The following is a 22,165-nucleotide window of genomic DNA, read 5'->3' as shown; positions in this document are numbered from 1 at the left end:
TCCTGGTCACAAATCAGGTCTCAACCGGTACCAAAAGATTGGGATCATTCCCTGCATATTTTCAGACCACAATGCTCTGAAGCTAGAACTCAACCACAAGAGGAAAGTTGGAAAGAACTCAAATACATGGAGACTAAAGAGCATCCTTCTAAAGAATGAATGGGTCAACCAGGCAATTAAAGAAGAATTGAAAAAATTCATGGAAACAAATGAAAATGAAAACACAACTGTTCAAAATCTTTGGGACAGCAAAGGTGGTCCTGAGAGGAAAGTACATAGCGATATAAGCCTTTCTCAAGAAACAAGAAAGGGGGAGACAAACCATGAGAGACTGTGGACTCTGAGAAACAAACTGAGGGTTTTAGAGGGGAGGGCGGTGGGAGGTTGGGTGAGCTTGGTGTTGGGTATTATAGAGGGGACGTATTGCATGGAGCACTGGGTGTGGTGCATAAACAATGAATTCTGGAACACTGAAAAGAAAAAAAAGAAATACAAATTAAAAAAAAAAAGAAACAAGAAAGGTCTCAACTATAAAACCTAACCCTAGGGGCACCTGGGTGGCTCAGTCATTAAGTGCCTGCCTTCGGCTTGGGTCATAATCCCGGGGTCCTGGAATCAAGCCCCATGTTGGGCTCCCTGCTCAGCAGGGAGCCTGCTTCTCCCTCTCCCTCTGCAGATCCCCTTGCTTGTGTTCCCTCTCTCTCACTATGTCTCTCTCTCTCTCGAATAAATAAACAAAATCTTTTAAAAAAGATGAAAAAAATAGAGAATTACAGACCAATATCCTTGATGAACATGGATGCAAAAATTCACACCAAAATATTAGCCAATATGATCTAACAGTACATTAAAAGGATTATTCACCACGACCAAGTGGGATTTATTCCTGGGCTGCAAGGTTGGTTCAACATCCGCAAATCAATCAATGTGATACAATACATTAATAAAAGAAAGAACAAGAACCATATGATACTCTCAATAGATGTTAAAAAAGCACTTGACAAAGTACAGCATCCTTTCTTGAGCAAAACCCTTCACAGTGTAGGCACAGAGGGAACATACCTCAATATCATCAAAGCCATCTATGAAAAACCCACAGCAAATATCATTCTCAATGGAGAAAAAAATGAGAGCTTTTCCCCTAATGTCAGGAAAACAATAGGACTGTCCACTATCACCACGCTATTCAACATAGTATTAGAAGTCCAGCCTCAGCAATCAGACAACAAAAAGAAATAAATGGCATCTGAATCGGCAAAGAAGAAGTCAAACTCTCACTCTTTACAGATGATATGGTACTTTATGTGGAAAACCCAAAAGACTCCACCCCAAAACTGCTAGAACTCATACAGGAATTCAGTAAAGTGTCAGGATATAAAATCAATGCACAAAAATCAGCTGCATTTCTATACACCAACAACAAGACAGAAGAAAGAGAAATTAAGGAGTCGATCCCATTTACAACTGCACTTTTACAACTACAAAACCATAAGATACCTAGGAATAAACCTAACCAAAGAGGCAAAGAATCTGTACTCAGAAAACTATAAAGTACTCACAAAAGAAATTGAGGAAGACACAAAGAAATGGAAAAATGTTCCATGCTCATGGACTGGAAGAACAAATATTATGAAACTGTCTATGGTACCTAAAGCAATCTACCCATTTAATGCACTCCTTATCAAAATACCATCGATTTTTTCAAAGAAATGGAAAAAATAATCCTAAAATTTTTATGGAACCAGAAAAGACCCTGAATAACCAGAGGAATGTTGAAAAAGAAAACCAAAGTTAGTGGCATCACAATTCCAGACTCCAAGCTCTATTACAAAGCTGTAATCATCAAGATAGTACAGTACTGGCACTAAAACAGACACATAGATCAATATAACAGAATTGAGAGCCCAGAAATGGACCCTCAACTCTATGGGTCAACTAATGATTGACAAAGCAGGAAAGAATGTCCAATGCAAAAAAGACAGTCTCTTCAACAAATGATGTTGGAAAAATTGGACAGCCACATGCAGAAGGATAAAACTGGACCACTTCCTTGCACCACACACAAAAATAGACTCAAAATGGATGAAAGACCTCAATGTGAGGTAGGAATCCATTAAAATCCTTGAGGAGAACACAGTCAGCAACCTCTTTGACCTCAGACACTGCAACTTCTTCCTAGAAACATCGCCAAAGGCAACGGAAGCAAGGGCAAAAATGAACTGCTGGGACTTCATTAATATCAAAAGCTTTTGCACAGCAAAGGAAACAGTCAACAAAACCAAAAGACAACTGACAGAATGGGAAAAGATAGTCGCAAATGACATATCAGATAAAGGGCTAGAATCCAAAATCTATAAAGAACTTATCAAACTCAATACCCAAAGAACAAATAATCCAATCAAGAAATGGGCAGAAGACATGAACAGACAGTTCTGCAAAGAAGACATCCAGATGGCCAATAGACACATAAAAAAGTGCTCAACATCATTCGGGATCAGAGAAATACAAATCAAAACCACAATGAGATACCACCTCACACCTGTCAGAATGGCTAAAACTAACAAGTCAGGACACAACAGGTGTTGGTGAGCATGTGGAGAAAGGGGAACCCTCTTACACTGTTGGTGGGAATGCAAGCTGGTGCAGCCACTCTGGGAAACAGTATGGAGGTTCCTCAAAAAGTTGAAAATAGAGCTACCCTACAACCCAGAAATCACACTACTGGGTATTTACCCTAAAGATACAAATGTAGGGATCTGAAGGGGCATGTGCACCCGAATGTTTATAGCAGCAATGTCCACTATGGACATTGCCAAACTATGGAAAGAGTCTAGATATCTATCAACAGATGAATGGATAAAGAAGATGTGGTACAGCCATACAACAATTGGAATACTATGCAGCCATCAAAAGAAATGAAATCTTGCCATTTGCAATGACCTGGATGGAACTAGAGGGTGTTATGCTGAGCGAAGTAAGTCAATCAGAGAAAGACAATTATAATACGATCTCTCTGATATGAGGAATTTGAGAGGCAGGGTGGGGGGTCATGGGGGTTAGGGAGGGAAAAGATGAAACAAGATGCGATGGGGAAGGAGACAAACCATAAGAGGCTCTTAATCTCAAGAAACAAATCGAGGGTTGCTGGGCGGTGGGTGGGGGGTAGGGATAGGGTGGCTGGGTTATGGACATTGGGGAGGGTATGTGCTGTGGTGAGTTCTGTGAAATGTGTAAGCCTGATGATTCACAGACCTGTACCCCTGGGGCAAATAATACATTATATATTAATTTAAAATTTTATTTATTTGTTTATTTGACAGAGAGAGACACACCGAGAGAGGGAGCACAAGCAGGGGGGCTGAGCAGGGAGCTCAATGTGGGGCTTAATCCCAGGACCCTGGGATCATGACCTGAGCTGAAGGCAGAAGCTTAACAACTGAGCCACCCAGGTGCCCCCTGAACCCATCTTTTCATGGACTTCCACCTATGAATCCAAATTGTTTCCCCCCTGGGGGAAGTCTTGCAAAATCAGATTATCAAAATAATCATAAGGATTGATGGGCTATGAGGGCTTTTCAGGTAAATCGCTCCCCATGATGCTTCTAAATGAGCAAGGGGGCACTAAGGTGAACATTCATGGAGGAGCCTGTTTAATGTTGGTGAAGTCCAGAGCCACTGTATCCACGTGAGACCCTGCTTTCATAAAGGGGCAAACCCCTCGGAGTAAAGAGAGTATTCCTGTAGTGAGGGTTTCTAAGCAAGCTCAAAGGTATCTAAACCAGTCCAGATGACACTAGGACCATTTTTGGGGACCCATACTCTTGTCCTGTGTGGCCCTGCCCCAGTAAAACTGTGAGGATGAGATCTGCTTTCCAAATTGAGGAGTCATGTAAAATTTAACTCAGGAGAAATGACCTTTGGGGAGCCCAGGTGGTGCAGTTAAGCGTTCGGCTCTTGATCTCAGCTGAGATCCTGATCTCAGTGTCCCGTGTGGGGTTCCCCGCTGAGTGTGGAGTCGGCTTGGGATTCTCTCTCTCTCTCTATCTCTGCCCCTCCTGCTGCTCTCATTCTCTCTAAATAAATAAATAAAATTTAAAAAAAATGTAAATTCTTAACAAATAAGAACAATTTAAAAAATAAAATAAAAAAGAAAGCATGAGAGCCCTGATCTCTCAGAAGTGCCTGAATGCTTATGGGCTTTTTCTTCAACCAACAAAGGCAAAATTAAGAGAGCTGAACCCATACAAATATTTCAAATCCCTGCCTAAGTTGACTTAATATCCACTAAAACCAGAAGATATCTGATGGTGCTCACCAGTTGGAGAAGACTAAATGAAGCAAGGCCTGACTCCTGCAATGCTCCCATTTTACCCATTAAAAAATCAAATAGGGGCACCTGGGTGGCTCAGTCGGTTAAGTGTCTGCCTTCAGCTCAGGTCATGATCTCAGGGTCCTGGGATCCAGCCCCGGGTAAGTCTCTCCGCTCAGCAGAGAAGCCTGTTTCTCCCTCTCCTTCTGCCCCTGCTCATGTGCCCTCGATCTTGCCCACTCTCTCTCTCTCACTCACTCTCTCTCTCAAATAAATAAATAAAATCTTAAAAAAAAATCAAATGGATGAGGTTGGAGTTTTGTCCAAGATCTGGGTACAGTCAGTAAAATTGTGATACCAAGGATCCCTGGAGTTCCAAATCCCCAACACCTTGCTGTCTAATGTACCTACAGACTGAAAATGGTTCACAGTGGTGGCTCTCAGCTCCCCTTTCTGTAGGAGCCCGGCTAACAAGAAGAATCAATATTTATCCACCTTCGCTTGGAAAAACCAACAGTATACCTGGATTGCTGAAGGCCTGTCCTTATTTTTTTTCACAGGTTTTATTAACATCAAGGCTTGGCAAACTTACAGTTCCCTAACAACTCTACAGTCATTCCGTATGGAGATGACCTACTGGTACATCCCCTGTAGGAGGACATTGGGGAAATAGATTTGATTTGTCTATTACAGCACTTGGCTTGCAAAGCCCATAGGCCTCCAATGAAAAACTGCAGTTCTCCAAAGGCAAGGCCCCCAACCTAGGGCATTGTTTGGTTGCAAAAACAGTCTCTGTCTCTCACCTGAAAGAATAGAGATTATCTCAGACCTCCCCAGACTCACAACTAAGTGACAATAAAGGAGTTTCCTTGGATTTGTAGGATATTGTGGATCTTGGGTTCCAAAATTTTCTCTCATTGCAACTCCCCTGTATGAGCTTACAAGGGCCCCTACAAGAGCCCTTACCCTGGGAAAATAATCGTGAGCAAGCCTTTAGCCAACTAACATTAGCCCTACAACAAAATCTCGCCCTAGGGCTCCTAAATTATACTAAATCTTTTATCTTATTTGTCCAGAAGCATGATAAGCGGACTCTAGGAATTCTAACACAGCAGCATGGGGGAAAACATGGACTGGTTGCTTACTATAGCTTACAGTTAAACCCAGTAGCCGGACCACATCCAAACTGTTGGAAAGCACTGGCCACAACAGCTAGCCTGGCAGAACACTTCCAAGTACCCCATGCTCTCTGATCAGGCTCAACGTTTCTCAGCAGGTAGACTTATGCCTTATGAGAACCTTCTCCTCTCATCTTCTGACCTCCACCTTAAGTGGTTGGCAACTTGTTCAGCCAGCTCTGCTACTCTACTTTCCCTAACTGACAACGGGACGGACCGCCATACCTGGGTGGGTGTGAGGTTGTGGCTTGCACTGACTCATAGGACACACTGGAAAACCCAGAGGTGATATTCTTGGCTCATGGGTCCCACGCTAAGAGTTCACTAGGGAAATATTGAGCATGATATGCTGTAACAACTCAATATAAACTATTGGAAAGGGGGGGGGTCCCCGGGTGGTTCAGATGGTTAAGCGTCTGCCTTCAGCTCAGGTCATGATCCCTGGGTCCTGGGATCGAGCCCCCGAATTGGGCTCCCTGTTCAGCAGGGGAGTCTGCTTCTCCCTCTTCCTCTGCAGCTCCCCCTGTCTGTGCTGCTCTCTCACTCTCTCTCTCTGTGTCAAATAAATACATAAAATCTTAAAACTATTGGAAGGGGAAATCTTTCCCAACTCAAGTCTGTGTGACAAAGCAAAGCCACATGCCCGACCCCAGGCTTGTCAGCTACACACAGTAAAATCAATAACATTTATGCTGATAGCATGCATACCTATGGGATGGCCCATGACTTGGGCATGTTATGGAAACAGAGAGGGTTCCTCATTTCTAAAGAAACCCCCATCAAAAATGGGCCCCAATAAATAAATGAACCACTCCCTGCTATTCTATTCCCTAACAACTTGCAACGATTAACACTGAAGATCCTACTAGAATACAGAAGCTGAGTATCAAGAAGTACTCTAGCGGACTTCTATGCTAAATCGACCAGCACTAAAATTATTCCAGTAGGCAACTTGAATGAATGAGGGTGCAAGTGCAAAACTAGATGACTCACTGAGGGCCCAGGTGGTTGCCGGGTTCTTTCTAAATGCCATCACTGAAAGCCCTACATTCTGCGACTCATTGTGGGACAGATGAAATGATCCAAATTACGAAAAACTCTGGGGGGCGGGTAACTGCTCTGAGGTCACATAACTGGTTTACCAATTTTGGCTACCAAATTGGTTAGCCAGTTTTGGGGACTGATTTGTCCAACCATAACCCTGGAAAGACCATTAAGTTAGATGGAGCATCCCCACCACCTATTGGGCCATGTGAAGACTTACAAATGGATTTCATTCAATTATTCCCTGCAATGGGTCATCAGTATGTTCTTGCAGCTGTATGTTCTTGGGATGGATTGAAAACTTCCCATGCAGGATGGCTGACACCATAATCATGACTAAGAAACTTTTAGAAAATATATTTCCTTATGGGGTATCCTAGGAGAGATTGCCAGTGACAGGGGAACCCATTTCTCCCAAAGCTACCTAAATTAACAAAGTCAACTAGATTGCCACGGCTAAAAGTTCTACCATTGGCTTTGATGGCAATTAGATCAATACCTTTGGGAAGGCATAAAGTAATGCTTTATAAAGGAAATAGTAACAGAAAGACCCATGTCTTTGGCTGATAGAAACTCATGTGTTGGGGCGCCTTGGTGGCTCAGTGGGTTAAAGCCTCTGCCTTCGGCTCGGGTCATGATCCCAGGGTCCTGGGATTGAGCCCCACCTCGGCCTCTCTGCTCAGCAGGGAGCCTGCTTCCTCCTCTCTCTCTCTGCCTGCCCCTCTGCCTACTTGTAATCTCTGTCTGTCAAATAAATAAATAAAATCTTTAAAAAAAAGGTGCTAAAAAAAAGGAAACTCATGTGTCTCCCATACTCACAAATTCTGATATGACTCAGTATTGTAAAGTTTTAATTCATTATGCCGAAGTGTATTTCCACCAGGTAAAGCAAGCTTTCTGTGATCCTTCTACAGATGGTCAAACCTTCCATGAGTTAGAATCTGGAGAGTGGGTCTTCTGGAAACAACACTTAAGAAAGATTGCCCTTGAACCTCATTGGAAGGGGCCACACCAGGTTCTCCTCACTACCCAGGTGGCAGACAAATTTGAGGTACTTGAACCTTGGGTCCCCATATCCCAATTGAAAAGGGCTCCTCCAGACTCTTGGGACTGCATTCCAGCCAGAGATCTAAAATTAAAACAGACTGGGGAGATTCCTCCCCAGAAGCCATCAACATCTTGAGGCAGACAGCTCTCCCAAGATACCGGATCAAGATCTTCATCTCCAATATGAAATCTTTATCCCTTTTATCTATTTGCTATTTGCTTTTCTCTCTATTAAAGCACGGGAAGGCAGCACTATAATTAGAATTTCACAAATAATACTACTATAGGAAACTTGGCTAACTGCTCGGTTGGTCATGCCATGCCAACATCAGGATTTTACGAGAGAGACCCCCTTAGTTCACTCTACAAGTAATTTCACTGACATCCCACATGCCACTGTATGCTTAAATTTCCCACAGGCCCCTTTTATAAAGTTAAAATGCTAAATCCACAGACCCTCATTCTTTGCCTCAATTTTACCTAACCCTGGGATGGGAAAATGAGATCTGTTGGCGGGGGGCGGGGGGCGGGGGGCGGGGGAATATATATGAAAGACATTACAGAGCAGTCCGTGTTTATCAGGCCATTTTTAGGCTTACGTTTGGGCCTCTATGTTCAGGTGGTCTTTCAATATGTGATAATACAGTATTTGAGTCTTGGTTGAATGATGCTAACACCAATGGGCCCACCATACATGCTAATACTTATGAAGGAGCCCTAGGCATATCTCCTAGCTACTACTCACATGTGGAGGTTTTGGCAATGGCCTCTAAGCTTGGCCCACTTGTTGTCTTGACAGCTGGAGGGTGCAAGGGCTGTGTGAATGTGTGGTTGCTGTATTTACCGTTTCACTGACCCTTCATCATACCTCAGAAACTCAACATTGGTCTGCTCCTTTGAATTTATACTATGACTAAGAAGAAGTTTACCAGCAGATGTATCCCTCTGGATAGGTGTCATTGGGACGGTCCCTTCTTCCTTCGCCTGAGAGAGTACAAACAAATATGTGGTTAAAAACTTGTCCTTGACCTTGGCAACCATCGCTGAGTCTACTGCTCAGGCCATGGTTGGACAACAGATGTCCCTAAAGTCTCTCGTTAACGTGGTTTTCGGCAACGGAATTGCTTTCGGTTACTTGCTGGCTGAAAAAAGAGTTGTCTGTACCTCAATAAAGAACCTTTTACTGCCCCTGGATCAACTTCCAGTTGTGTAGACACTCAAATATGAGAGATTAGCAAACAGGATACCTGGCTAGAACAGTTTGGTGCCTCATCAGTTACATGCTTTGACTTAGATGGTTCTGGTTGGATTGGCTCATGGGGACCCTGGCTAAGAGTTGATGTCAGCCTCTTGGCATTATTCTATTCACAGTCAGCATTATCATCTGTCTGGGGCACTGAGGTCTCTCCGAGATCGTCCACGCATGTTTGCAGCCATCAGCACCTTGGATAGTCTCCCTACGCTTGAAGGAACAAGAAACAAGACGCACAACAGGGACACCTGGGTGGCTCAGTCTGTTAAGTGTCTTCCTTTGGTTCAGGTCATGGTCCCCGCTCAGCAGGGAGCCTGCTTCTCCCTCTCTTCCATGCTAGTGCACTCTCTTGCTATCTCTGTTGCTGTCTCTCTCTCCCAAATAAATAAATTAAAAAAAGAAAAGATGCACAACAGACGAATGGCCAAAGCAATTCTTCGATGAATTTGACATCATAACCACGAATTTCACGTTACGGTAAGAACAATTTAACTCTGATAGTGACTGAGAGTGGTATCGGTACTGAATTTGCGGTCCATCTATTACCATGCAAGGATGACCAAATGGAAGTCATTGTTAAATTAATTCAGCAAGGAGGCCATTAGACAGAGGTGCCTCTCACCCTTGGCACCTATGTAAGCAAACCCAGATCTAAGCCTGTAACTACCTCAAGGTCACCAAAGTGTGACCTAAAGGCAACCGATTGTCAACAGCCACCAGGAGTTCAAACTATAGCCAATCAATACCTTCCTTACTTTGCTTCCGACTCTTCTCTATTAGTCTTTCTCCAGCTCCCGTTGACAGAGTGCTTCTAACCACTCTGGTTTGGCGCTGCCCCGCTTGAATCGATTTTGTGCAAACAAATTCCTAAAATTTTAATATGCCTCAGTTTATCTTTTCCCAGACTTCATTGTGTCTCCACCCTCCAAATCTATGTTGTCTTTTATATTCCTGTCCCCCCTCATCCAGAGGCTTGGGAGTGAGCCTGGTCTTTCTCTGATCAGCACATTGAACCCTGCTCCATGTCCTGTGGATTCTACCCTCTTGTTGGCTCAATCTAGGACACTGGCTAGCCTCGAAGGGGGTCTTTGTTAAAAATTCGTGAAAAGGGCCCCTTTGGGGCTTGTGAATTAGGGAAGGACGCCCCCTCTGAGTGGAAGCAGCTTTCAGGTGCATGCTTGCTTTACGCATTGCTTCTTGGTGAGAAGAGGTATCCTCTCCTCCTGGGAGACAGCGGGGTGCATGACTCAGCCCCGGGGAAAGGTGACATTTCGCCCCCAGATCGCCCCCTTGTGTGCTGGGAAGATGGCACACACATACTGTGGCCCCACTTGAACCTTTTGCCTCCCCTCCGCTGCCTTCATGTTACTTGCACTGCAGTCTGTGGACTGCTTGCCAGTGTCCCCATCTTTCCCTCCTCGCTCCCTCCCTCCCTCGTGTTCTCAGGCTGCCTCCAGAATGCCTTGCACACCGGCTCCAGGCATTCCTCAGGCCTTCAGGGCAAATGCAGACTCTCAGCGGGGCACCCAAGGCCCTGGTCCTGCTCATTCCTATTTCCTCTTCTGTCTCTCCCACCGGAAACCCTTCACCCCAGGCACTTCCCTGGCCTTGGCTAGGAAAGCCCTAGCTCCTTTCTCCTCCCGGCATCCTGGTTGCAGCCCTTCAAGACTTGTCTCAGTATTTTCCCTAGAAGTCTCCTCCGACTGGATGGCCTCCCTCTCGGCTCTTATCACACTGTGCTGCAGTCGAGACTGGCTAACCATCAGGCACTGAGGACATAGTGCCTAGAACCTACGATAGCTATAGGGGCTCATGGAAACATTTGAATTTACTTTAAAATCAGAAGAGAAAAGTAACATTCAAGGCTCAAAGAAGAGGCATTATCTTTCCTCACATCAGAGAAAATAAAGAGGTTTGAAGGGCCCACAAAAATCTATTAAATCTTTTTTTTTTTTTTTTTTTTTTTTAAACTAGAGGAAGATACACATGGAGCCCAAAGTCCATAGGTCCCATGAAAAGCCCCAGTGTGGTCCTGGTTACTACTGCTTGCCCATCTTGCAGGAGACCCTGTAAGGGAAGATCTGTTCCGAAGGGTGAATGAAACATCCCCACCCCCTCCCCGGCTGCGTTAGGTAATTTTTTCGGTGATGAGAACAAAGCTTTATCTTCACAGGGTGGCTGTAAGCATCAGTTGGTGAGAATGCTTCAGGACTACAGAGCTGGGCTGGAGCCGAGCTGGATGTAGACAAGGAGAGAAGCACCACGCATTAAAAAAATGGCTCCGGGGGCACCTGGGTGGCTCAGTGGTTTAAGCCTCTGCCTTCGGCTCAGGTCATGATCTCGGGGTCCTGGGATCGAGCCCCATGTTGGGCTCTCTGCTCAGCGGGGAGCCTGCTTTCACTCTCCTCCTTTCTCTCTCTCTCTCTCTGCCTACTTGTGATCTCTCTCTGTTAAATAAATAAATATTTTTAAAAAAATGGCTCCGGGTGGCTTTGATACCTTTCTTTTGGTAACAAATAAAATGATCCTACTTAAGGGCGCCTGGCTGGCTCATGGGTAGAGCGACTCTTGATGTGGGGGTTGTGAGTTCGAGCCCCACGTTGGGTGTGGAGATTACTTAAAAATAAAATTCTCAAAAAAATATCCTATTTATACTGATAGAGAACCGGCAGGACACATAGCCAGAGTGTTGCACAGTGGCCAGTCCTGGTCATGGGTTACCTTTGTGATTTTTTTTTTTTTTTAAACCCAGACTTAGGAGCATTTGAAGGTCAGGTCTGTATCTCATTTTCCCTTTACGGCTGGGGATCGGCACAAGAGAAGGATATAATGAACCAAAGAATCCCCCATCTCATAGCACTGTCTGTCATCACCATCAGGGTCCCAGAGTTCCAAGAGGCTGCAAACAGCGCAGCTGCAACCTGAAAGCAAGGCCAGCAGTGCAGAGAACAGAGCTGGAGGGCCGAGACTCAGTTTACCCAAGGAGATATCTCTCGCCGGTCATCGTGGGGACAACATCTCCAAGTGGTGACAGACACCTTCAAGTACTTAAGAAATTTTAGTTCTGGGCCACTCTTCACGAACGCTTAGGGGATAGGCTTCCTGTGTTCCAAGTAATTTAATATTTCCCATGGCTCCCGAAGGGCGGGAATTGTTTCCTTTTTATAAGCCGTTGGTGCCTGTTAAATCATAAACAGTATCAGTCTTGTCTGTCTCCTTCACCGCCCAGCGCCTACAAGCGTGTTGGCACACAGTAGGTGCTGGATGGGCGAACGAGTCTGTCCAGGGTGACTTCTTTAACGGATCTGTGGGTACCTCCCCAGGGAAAAGCATAAAACCCACCTCGAGATAATAAGACCCCGCATGGCCTCCGCACCCTGTAATTTGGATCTCTAGGAATCGCCTTTGTTGTGGGCGACCAACCACAGGCAAAGCGAGCACCTGCTCCTCCAGCCGGTCCTCGCGGAAAGACCCGCGCCCCTCGCTGCTTCTCGGGATCCCTTCTCTCCGCTTCCTGGGAGCTGGGGGCCCCGAGGCATCCCGGGGCTTGCGGCCAGGGTGCGCCCCAGCGCTTCGCAGCCGTGGTGGCGCGCGTCCCGAGGTGCTCGACACCCCGCCCGGGGTCAGCGTTCTTTGCCTCCTCGGGCCGGGCGGGGTTTTTGGGGGCGCGTCAAGGGCCTCGTCTGGCACCCCCAGGCCTCCGGGGGCCGGAGCCTGAGTCACCGCGGCGCACGCCCTCTCTTCCCGGCTTTCAGTCTGGGGCCCCCTCCGTCCCGCAGCGTCGGGCCCCGGCGCAGCCGGCTTTCCCCGAGTCTACTGCGCGCCCCCTCTTCCCGGCCTGAGTCTCTGCAGCTGCGGCCCCCGCCCCTGGCCGGCTCTCGGGGAGCTTCGCCGGTCCGCCCCTCCCATGGAGGAGCCCGAACTCCCGGCGCTCCGGGGAGGCTCCCGCGGGAGGGGGCGCGGCCGCCCCCGCGGCTCCACCCTCTCGGCGGGGCCGCGGCCATCTGGGGCCCCTGCCAGTCGCGTCCGTTCTGGGGCCCGCGCCGAGCTCGCGCGGGAGGAGGCAGCCCCGGCGGGGACCCTGGGCCTCCCACCGGGCGGTCTCCGGCCGGCACGGGTGCGGGGAGCCAGGCGCTGAGATGCCCCGAGGGGGCAGTGGCTGCGAGCCGAGCCCGGGTGGAAGCGCGTCGCAGTGGACGCGGGCGCCCCTCGCCACTTCAGTGACCCTTCAGGAGCCGGGACCGGAGCCCCGGAGGCGGCGGTACGGGCCCGCGAGGGCGGCGAGGTCTGTGCTCCCAACGTCCGGGGCGGGCGCCGGCTGCGGAGCCTCGGGCCAGCTCGTCGCCTCCCGCCTCTCCCCTCCAGCCCCCCGCGAGCTGGCAGGAGGAAATAGCGCGCGGCCCCTTTAAATTTACCCAGGAGCCCTTAAAGGAGCCCCAGGGGCCCCAGACAGGAGTCCCCACCCCGGTCCAGCCCGCGCCGCCGAGCGAGCAGCCAGCCGTCCGTGCGGCCAGCCGCCCCGTGCATGCGCCCCGCGCCCCGGGGCCCCGAGCACCGAGCGCCCCGCGCGGGCCGCCGCCGGCCCCGCGGCCCCGCGCCCCGCCGCCCCGGGGCCCCGCTCCGCAGCGCAGCGCATGGAGCCCGGCGGGGACCACCGGAGCCGGAGCGGCGGCGGCAGGGGCGGCCCCGGGCCAACAGCGGCCTCCGCACGGGGCCGACGGCTGCCGCCCGCCGGATCGAGCGGCGGCGCGGAACCCGAGGAGGACGACGGCGGTAAGAGCTGGGGCCGGCGGCTCGGGCGGGGGCCCCGGCATGGGGGGAGGGGAGGGCTGCGGCTCCGGGCTCCGGGCCCCTCTCCGCCGCCGAACAAAGGGGGGGACGCGGGCAGGGCGGCCGGGGGCGCCACCTGGCGGGCGCGGATCGCGCCTGCAGGGCCAGCAGGGGAGCCCCCCGCCCAGCTACCGGGGTCCGCCTGCGGGGGCTCGGGCGGATTCCCTCCCCTTTAAAGGGCCCCGCGGCCCCCGCCTTCAAGGCCAGGCCTAGGGGTCTCCAAAGGGCCCGGCCGGGCGCCACGGGGCGCGCGCTCTGGGCTGTTGGACTTGCGCCCCCGCCCCTTTCTCTTTCAGACTCCCAGGTGGTCTCCCTTATCCGGCTGTCTCTTAAAAGTCTGCCCAGACTGGGGGGTCCCTTTCGGGGGGCTTCCCCCAGAGGAGCTGAGCTGGGAACTCCGCTGCTTTAAGTCGGGCTGCTCCTCCCCTCCCGTGGCCTTGCTTACAGACAGGAAACCTTTTTCTCCAACACCCCCCACCCCGCCCCAACGTTCTTTCTAGGAAAGCGCTGGCTGGAGCCTCGGGGGGCCCACCGCTACCTTAACCCACCGCGGGTAGTTTTTAAAGGGATGGGCTCGCTCACAAAGGCAGATACCCCCTCCTGTCCGCGCGTTATCGCCTCCCTTCTTTTAAGAAAATTTTGCCACAATTTGTCGGCTATAGTAGGACCAGCCCGTCCTCCCCGCTCGCTCTCAGAGGACGCTGTGGTTCTTCATTCCCCTGCTGCCGGGTCCCCGCCTGAAGAAGACCCATGACGGTTCAGTCCGGGCTAGGAAGACTGCCCTCATCTCGGAGCTCTCCTCCCAGAAACTCCCCATCCCCTTTTGTTTTTAAAGAATCTCAGCTCCTCCCCTTTTTTTGGGCTCTTAAAGGGCCAATCCACCTTAGACTCGCTTAGATCCGGCGCTGGAAGGATGCTTGGAGACCAGCTAGCTCTCCAGTGCCTTTTCAGACAAAGAGGCTGAGGCCCAGAGAGCCACATGACCTATCAAAGATCACAGAGCAAGTTACCAGTGAAACCATACTGGAACCGAGGTCTCTGACTTTGAAGCCAGTGCTTTTTTCTTTGGATCTACTTAAAACAAACAAAAAACCCACAATGGTGACAGGAGCCCTCTCTGGTCCTGTCTTTTGTTTCTCTGACCCTGAGATTCTCCAGTGGGAGCATGACCACACTTGTCCATTCAGCTTATGTGGCCAGGAAACCCTTTTCTAAATAAAACAGAGTCCAAACTGCAGGGAAGGTGGGGGACTGCTTGGGGGTGTCTGCCTGTTTGGCAAAAGGGCACACCGCTGGCTTAGTGTGCTGTGCTTGGGCCTCTCCAGTGCCTGCCCCCTGATTGCTGGGCAGTGGCGGGCAGTGGTTGGTTCTCTGCGAGAGCAAAAAATAAATCCCCAGGAAGACTTAATGGGCTCTGGTGGGTGGTGGCCACTCCCTTCCCTCGAGACATCCCCTTGCAGGGTCATTGGCTCTCCCTAGAGTCTAGGGACGCCAGGGTCCTAGAAACTCCCTGGAGGTGTTGACAGCTTTGTCTTGGGGATCCCTCCCCTCCCAGGGGTGCCTGTATTTGGGAAACTGGCCATGCTTAGCCCCCTCAAAGGGGACTCTCAGAAGGCTGCCTTTGAGGCATTATTGGAAAAAGGGAGAAGATGTTTGGGTGGGGCCCTCCTGGCTGGGGCCTCAGACGGGTGGGTCCCGTGTGCAGCCCTGGATGCAGACAGATGCCCCCTTTGTTCTGCCACTGCCCGCTCTGCTCCATAACCGCCCCGGCCTGCTGCTCTCCTGGCTTTTCCCTCACAGCTTGCCGCCAGAAAGGGGGCCATACAGAGCTGGCTGCCGCCTTGGCCTTCACTTTATTTTTTAAAAAGTCAGAGCTAGTCCCTCGGCAGTGCCCTGCATCCTTTTGTTCTTGGTCCTCTCTTAAAGGGTCCTCACTCTTTGTAAAGGGCCAGTGTTTTGACTCCTGGGCTCTCCCACATCCCTTTTATTGCTGTTGCCATCCTTTTCCTGGCGCCCCCCCCCCCACCAAACGGCCCCTCCCCCACCCCCCCTTTCTCTGCAGAATCCCAGCCCTGGGTTCATTTCCTGGATATCAGGCATTGAAAAACTGTCTCCCTTTCCCCCCCTCCCCTTCAGGGCAAGATCTTCAGCTGGATGGGGGTGCCTTGGGGTCCTGGGGGAGCGCCCCCCTGCCCTCCTCCAGGGCCAGGGGCCCGGCATCTTCAGGCAGGAAATACTCAGACCACTGTGAGGCCCGGGCCTCGAGGCCTGGAAAGAGCCGCATCCCCGGCCGTGACCACCGGCGCTACTACCACGACCACTGGCGGCTGGAGTACCTGATGGACTTCAACCCCGCCCGGCACGGCATGGTGTGCATGGTGTGCGGCAGCTCCCTGGCCACGCTCAAGCTCAGCACCATCAAGCGGCACATCCGCCAGAAGCACCCCTACTCCCTGCACTGGAGTCCCCGGGAGAAGGAAGTCATCAGCAACAGCTGGGATGCCCACTTGGGGCTGGGGGCCTGTGGAGAGTCCGAGGGCCTGGGAGCCCAGGGGGCCGAGGAGGAGGAGGAAGAGGAAGAGGAAGAGGAGGAGGAGGGGGCTAGCCTGCAAGCTTGCGCACCCAAGGGCCCAGGTAACACAGGACCTGGAGAGGCAGGGGCCTGGGAGGCGCGCGGGGCCCCGTGGGGCCAGCCCTGGCTTCTCCGCCAACTAACTCACTTTCTGGAGGGAGTCACTGCTCTATGTCGGGTGGGGGTCTGCTTATTGTCCTTCTTGTACAGTATTGGGGGCGGGACAGTGAAAGGAAGGGGTCTGCAGCATCTCTGATGGTCTTGGCCTTCTGTGGTTTTAGAAGGATCAAGGAGAGTGGAGGTGGGGCCATAGGTGGGGCTGGGGGGAAGGCTGGGAGTAGAGGGTGCTGGAAAGGTTTGGCTTGACAGTGAAGTCCGGGGAAGGGGCTAGAATCTGGGTGTCAGGGCAGAGCGGGTAGAGTATCTGGTCTGTGTGCAGGGCAGGAGCTGGAGGAGTTCAGGCCTCAGGAGAGAGGAAGAGCAGGGCCAAGGTCAGGCTGGGGGCTCAGAGTATAGAGTGAGGGAGAGGCTAGTGGAGGACCTGGCTGTGGCGGTGGGGGGTGGGGCACTCCCTGGAGGGCCAGCATCTCAGTTCCTTCCCTCCCTCCAACCCTTTCAGGCAAAGCCCCAGCTGGTGAGGGCAGCCGATGCCAGCGGCGAGGGGGCCCAGTGGCACCCCGGGCTCGGCGTCGGCGCCTCTCAGCCTCCCGGAGGGCCGGGGGCAGCAGGGGGCTGGGGGCCCGGCGGCTGGAGCGGAGGCTGAAGGAGTCCCTGCAGAACTGGTTCCGGGCAGAGTGTCTCATGGATTATGACCCTCGGGGGAACCGGCTGGTGTGCATGGCCTGTGGCCGGGCACTGCCCAGCCTGCACCTGGACGACATCCGAGCCCACGTGCTGGAGGAGCACCCCAGCTCCTTGGGGCTCAGCGGCCTGCAGCGCAGCGCCCTGCTGCAAGCCTGGGGTGGCCAGCCCAAGACACTGTCTGAGCTCCCTCGGTCCCCACCAGGTGCGAGGCCCCTCCCAGGGCCAAGGACCCCCCCCCCATATTAGGGCTGCAAAGTGGGGTCTATGACCAAAACCGGGAGGGACTCCTATCTACACCCACCCACCCCCAGACACAGACACATACATACATCCCACACCGGCTGGGGCCTCTAGATTGGGGCTGGGGTGAAGACCCCTCTGCGTGGGTAAGGGCAACCCTGCCACCAGGCTGAGCCCTTCTCCCTCACCCCTTCCCCAACAGACGATGACCTCGTCCCCCAGGACCTGACCAGAAAGAGCCGGGACCCCGCCCCCACTGCTGGAGCCCTCTCCTCTCAGGACCTCAGTCCCCCAGACGTAAAAAAGGAAGAGGCTGGCTGGGTCCCTGAGAGGCCCGGGCCCACAGAGGAGGAGGAGGAGGAAGGCGAGAGGGTGGGGGTCCCGGGCCGGTCGCCGCGGGGCCGGGACCACCGTCGCCGCTACCAGGAGCGCTGGCGGCTGGAGTACCTCATGGAGTTGGACGGCGGCCGCCGCGGCCTGGTGTGCATGGTGTGCGGGGGCGCGCTGGCCTCGCTCAAGATGAGCACCATCAAGCGGCACATCCGCCAGCGCCACCCGGGCTCCACGCGCCTCAGCGGGCCCGTCAGGGCCCTCATCGCCCAGGAGTGGAGCGAGAAGGCCGCTCACCTGCTGGCCCTGGGGCTGCCCCGCCCCGAGCCCCCCAGGGACCCTGCCGCCCCCGGCACAGCCACAGCCTCCGAGGAGGGGGGTGGGGAAGAGGAGGAGGAGCCAGAGGAGGAGGAGTGGTGGGGTGAGCTGGCGCAGGGCCAGAGCAGGTGGCGCGGGAGAGTGGGGGCAGGGACCCGGGCCCGGCGGGGGCCGAGCGCTGGGAGTGCTTGGGTGGAAGGGGGTGGGGAGAGCGGAAGGCTGAAGGGCAAATCGGGGAGGACGGGACCGGAGGCCCCAGGTGGGCGGCGGCGGCGGAGCTGAGGCGCGAGACGCGGGCGACTGGCCCTCTGCCGGCTCCAATGCGCTCCTTTGTCCCTTCCTAGGCGGTGTCCCGCATTCCCCAGGGGAGCCGTCGGAACGGCCCACCGAGGACGACGAGGATGACGAAGACGGCCAAGAGTCCGGAGGACTCGCCTTCCCGCCGCTGCCCCCGCCGCCGCCTCCGCCGCCGCCGCCGCCCCCGCCCCGCAGCCGAGAGCAGCGGCGGAACTACCAGCCGCGCTGGCGGGGCGAGTACCTGATGGACTACGACGGCAGCCGGCGTGGCCTGGTGTGCATGGTGTGCGGGGGCGCGCTGGCCACGCTCAAGGTCAGCACCATCAAGCGGCACATCCTGCAGGTGCACCCCTTCTCCATGGACTTCACGCCCGAGGAGCGCCAGACCATCCTGGAGGCCTACGAGGAGGCGGCGCTGCGCTGCTACGGCCACGAGGGCTTCGGGCCGCCGGCCCCGGCGCCGCGCGACGGCGGCGCGGACCTCAAAGCGGGCGCCGTCTGCCGGGCGTAGCGGGCTCGTGGGGCGGGCGGGGCGGGCGGGGCGGCTCCGCCCTGTGCTCCGCAGGCCCGTGGGCCGGACTCCCTGCTTCCCGCGGCCCTGGCCGCCGGCGCCGCTGCCCCCGCCCCGCTGGCCGGGCCGGGCGGAGATAGGACTTGGGTGGGGTCGCGGGTTCCGCTCGCAGCCCCGGAGCCCCCCACCCCCCCACCCCGGGCCGGTCGGTGCGCCGAGGAAAGCGCGGGGCCCCACGTTTCCCGAGAGGCCAGCGCGGCCGCCAAGCGTGTGCACGGAGGGCCTGCAGCCCTAGCCCGCGCCAGGCCCGTGTGGGGGGTGCCGACTGTCAGTATTAGGGCCCCGAGGGCGGGGTGGGGGTTGGTGGGGGGCAGGAGGGCCGCGCCGGCCGCGTCCGCTGGCGGGGGCCCAGCTCCCTGTAGCGTTGCAGGCGGGCAGGCACGGCCCCCGGGTCGGGGGCGGCCGCTCCCGCGTCCTCATTGGTATTCGCGGCCGCTCGTAGGCCGGGACTGCGGACGAGGGCCTCCAGCGGAGGGCGGGGCGGCGGGGCTCGGGAGCCCGCCCGGGGCGGGGAGGACGCTTGGACCGCCGGCGGGCGGGCGGCCAGAGGCGGGGGCGGAGCTGGGCCGGGGCCCCGGCAGCTGCGCCAGCCTCCCGGGCGGGCTCTGGGGACAGCACGCCCCGCGGCCCCTTCCGGCTCCCCCGCTCCTGCCGCGCCCTCCTGGACCCCGATCTTGTAAAGGGATTAGCACTTTTCTCCTTTTGCTCCTCTCCTGCTCCGAAGACCTCCGTTTTCCCCTAAACCCAGTCAGGCGCTCCTGCTCTAGGGTCCCCGTTGGTCCGAGCCCGGGGCACTGGAGGTCCCGGCAGTTGGAGTTCTATTCCCGTCCCCTCCTTGTCCCCCTTCGTACATGGTGGACGTGCCACCCATTCTCAGTCCCCAAGGGCCTGGGGCCGGGCCTCGGCCTTCCTTTCTCTTCCCCGCGGCAGCGCCAGGCCCGGTGGGGCCGGGAAGGGGCCCCGCGATCTCCCAGGCAGGTCCGAGTGGGGCGTGTAGATTCATTCTCCCGTGGAGAACAGGTGGCCCCGAGATCAGGCCCTTTTTGCTCTTTGTATTTATTTTGAAACTGTATTTAATGCTTTTATATGAAAGGGAGAGGGGCGGGGAGAGAGCTGTCCCAGTCACCCTTACGTGCAAATGTCTTATTTATTATACGTGTATCAGAGATAAGCTGTGAGGTGGTGGAGAAAGGACTGAATGGAGGAAGGAGTGAGGACAGAGGTGGGGATGGGGGACCCTAAACATCCCGCACTAATGTGTGACTCTCCAGGCCTTTCTTGGAGTCTCTGGGCCTGTGTCTGCTCTTCACATGGCCAGGCCGGTTCTTTCGGTCTTACAGCCTGAAAGTGGGGAGGTGGGACTTGCCGGGGAGGCCTGGAGGCAGAGGGGCCCCCGGCACCTGGGGCCAGGGGCTCCCTCTGTGGGTGGGAACGCAAGACAGCAAAGAGGAAGCCCTTCCTCATCCCAGCACCCCTAGGCCAGAGCCCAAGGTTCAAGTGCCTCAGGCCCAGTCCCCTTGACTCGTCCTGATTGGGAATTGGATTTTATACCATGGATTTTATAGCATTTTTATATAATTCAAGATTGTCAGAGTCCGAATGACCTTGGAGATCCGCCAGTCCCCGCCCCCTCGGCCCCTTCCGCAGACAGGTAGTGAAGTTCGGAAACTGAAATGATGACACACAGCCAGGTAGGAACAGTATAGAAATAGAATAAAAAGCTCAACTCCCAACTCAGTGTTGTTTGCACTACACCCCTCGGCCTCCCAATCTCTGGTCAATTAAGGTTTCTTTTCCCATGGGGCCTGCCAAAGGGTGGAACCGGTGCCACAGGCCGTTAGAGCAGAGTGGCCTCCTCCGGGGACCGCGAAGACGTGCGTGGCTCCCTGGGACTGGTGTCGTCTAGGGCAGCTCTGGCTGCCTTGGACTTCAGCTCCAGGTTTCCGGCAGCCGCCTGCTCCCTCAGAAGTCCACGAGCGCGGCTGACGGTCCCCCCAGTCCTGTGGCCTCCCCAGGAGGGCAAGGGCTCTGGCGTTGTGTTCTGTTCTAGGTGCCCCAGGGACTCAGGAAGTACAGCAGGAGCTGTCAGTTGGCTGAGAAGTGAATTTTGAACCTCCAGGGGTTGTGAGTCAGTATTAAGAGCTTGAGAACAGGGATTATGGATGGCACCGGGCTGGGCACTGCCATTCTTTTATTTTTCTTCATGCATGTTGTTTTCAGATCCAGAGTGAGTATTTCACCACTTTTTGCGACTCTGCCTGTTCCAAAACAGGAGGCAGATTGGGGTGACCTCTTCTGGTTACCCAAGCCCACCGCCAAAGTTCAGGTAAGCCAGGACAGAGAGCTGGTCAGGAATGGCTTTTCCTCTGGACAGGCAGGGACGGAGGCCTTAAGACAGGAATGAGGGTCTTCGTTGAGAGGCAGCCCCAGGCACTCCAGGGGCTTCTCAAAGTGTGGCCATCGGACCCGCAGCATCACATTATGAACCTACTAGAAACATATCCTTGGGGCCCGTCTTGAATCAGAAATGGCAGCACCCAGCAGTCCTTTTGGATAAGCCCTCCAGTGCTCACGAAGCTGAAGATCTGGGCAGGAGTGGGCCCAGTGCCACCGTAGGGGTTCCTGGTTTGACCGCCCCTACCGCCTCTTGGGGTGGGGGTGGGGGGCCAGGTTGTCCTCCTCTCTCTGTGCCTCCTCCTTGCCTTGGGAGTCTGACATGAACAGGTGAAGTTTCTTCATGAATTTTTTGTTGATGGTATGCTTGCTATTATGGCCAATATGTAAATGTTACTCTGAATCCATATTTATACGCCACGTTAGTGACATTACTCGAACATTACTTGTATGTGTATTTGTGAAGTTGTTGGCTTCAGTTATTTTTTAAAGAAAAATTTCAGCCTAAGTTTTCTAAGAGGTATGTTGAATAAATTTTAAGAATCCAGCTTAAGGGTCATGGCAGCCTTAGTTTTGGGGGAAGACTCAATCTGAAGGAATATGGTTCTGACGTATGTGGTCTCCACTTTCCATGGTGACTGACTCTGACGTCTAGGCTGCTTCACGCTGCGGGCGGGCGACCCTCTGAGGTTGGTGTGAGGCTGAACTGGGACAGCAGACCCGCCGGCCCCTTCCACTCCTCACCCTCTTTCTCCTAAGGTCACCTCTTAAGAGGGTCTCTGGGATCTTTCAGAAACCAAACACAACAGCTTTGCTCTACTATGGAAATTCTGCAATCTTGGGAATCACTGCCAGCCTCAACTATGAGCTGCTTTTTAAAGCATCAAGAGTGGAGTGGGGATGGGGCCGGTGGAAGCCTGGTTCTTACTTTACCCAAACTGTATGTATAAAGAATAAAGTTAGCAGAACGACACCACAG

General features: G+C 53.8%; 1 protein-coding gene across 1 annotated transcript; it reads left to right on the top strand.

The window, feature by feature from the left end:
• The first annotated feature begins 12,833 nt into the window (after positions 1–12,833).
• ZFTA (zinc finger translocation associated) lies at positions 12,834–22,164 on the top strand. The gene is made up of 5 exons (XM_047690373.1): positions 12,834–13,603; positions 15,797–16,294; positions 16,852–17,238; positions 17,479–18,027; positions 18,269–22,164. The coding sequence occupies exons 1-5, from the start codon at positions 13,465–13,467 to the stop codon at positions 18,730–18,732; spliced, it is 2,037 nt and encodes a 678-aa protein (XP_047546329.1). The 5' UTR covers positions 12,834–13,464; the 3' UTR covers positions 18,733–22,164.
• The last annotated feature ends 1 nt before the right edge of the window (position 22,165 follows it).

Source organism: Lutra lutra, chromosome 10, assembly GCF_902655055.1.
Source record: "Lutra lutra chromosome 10, mLutLut1.2, whole genome shotgun sequence".
NCBI classification, from domain to species: Eukaryota; Metazoa; Chordata; class Mammalia; order Carnivora; family Mustelidae; genus Lutra; species Lutra lutra.
The sequence above is the reverse complement of the archived record's forward strand: the minus strand, read 5'-3'. Positions and strand labels throughout refer to the sequence as shown.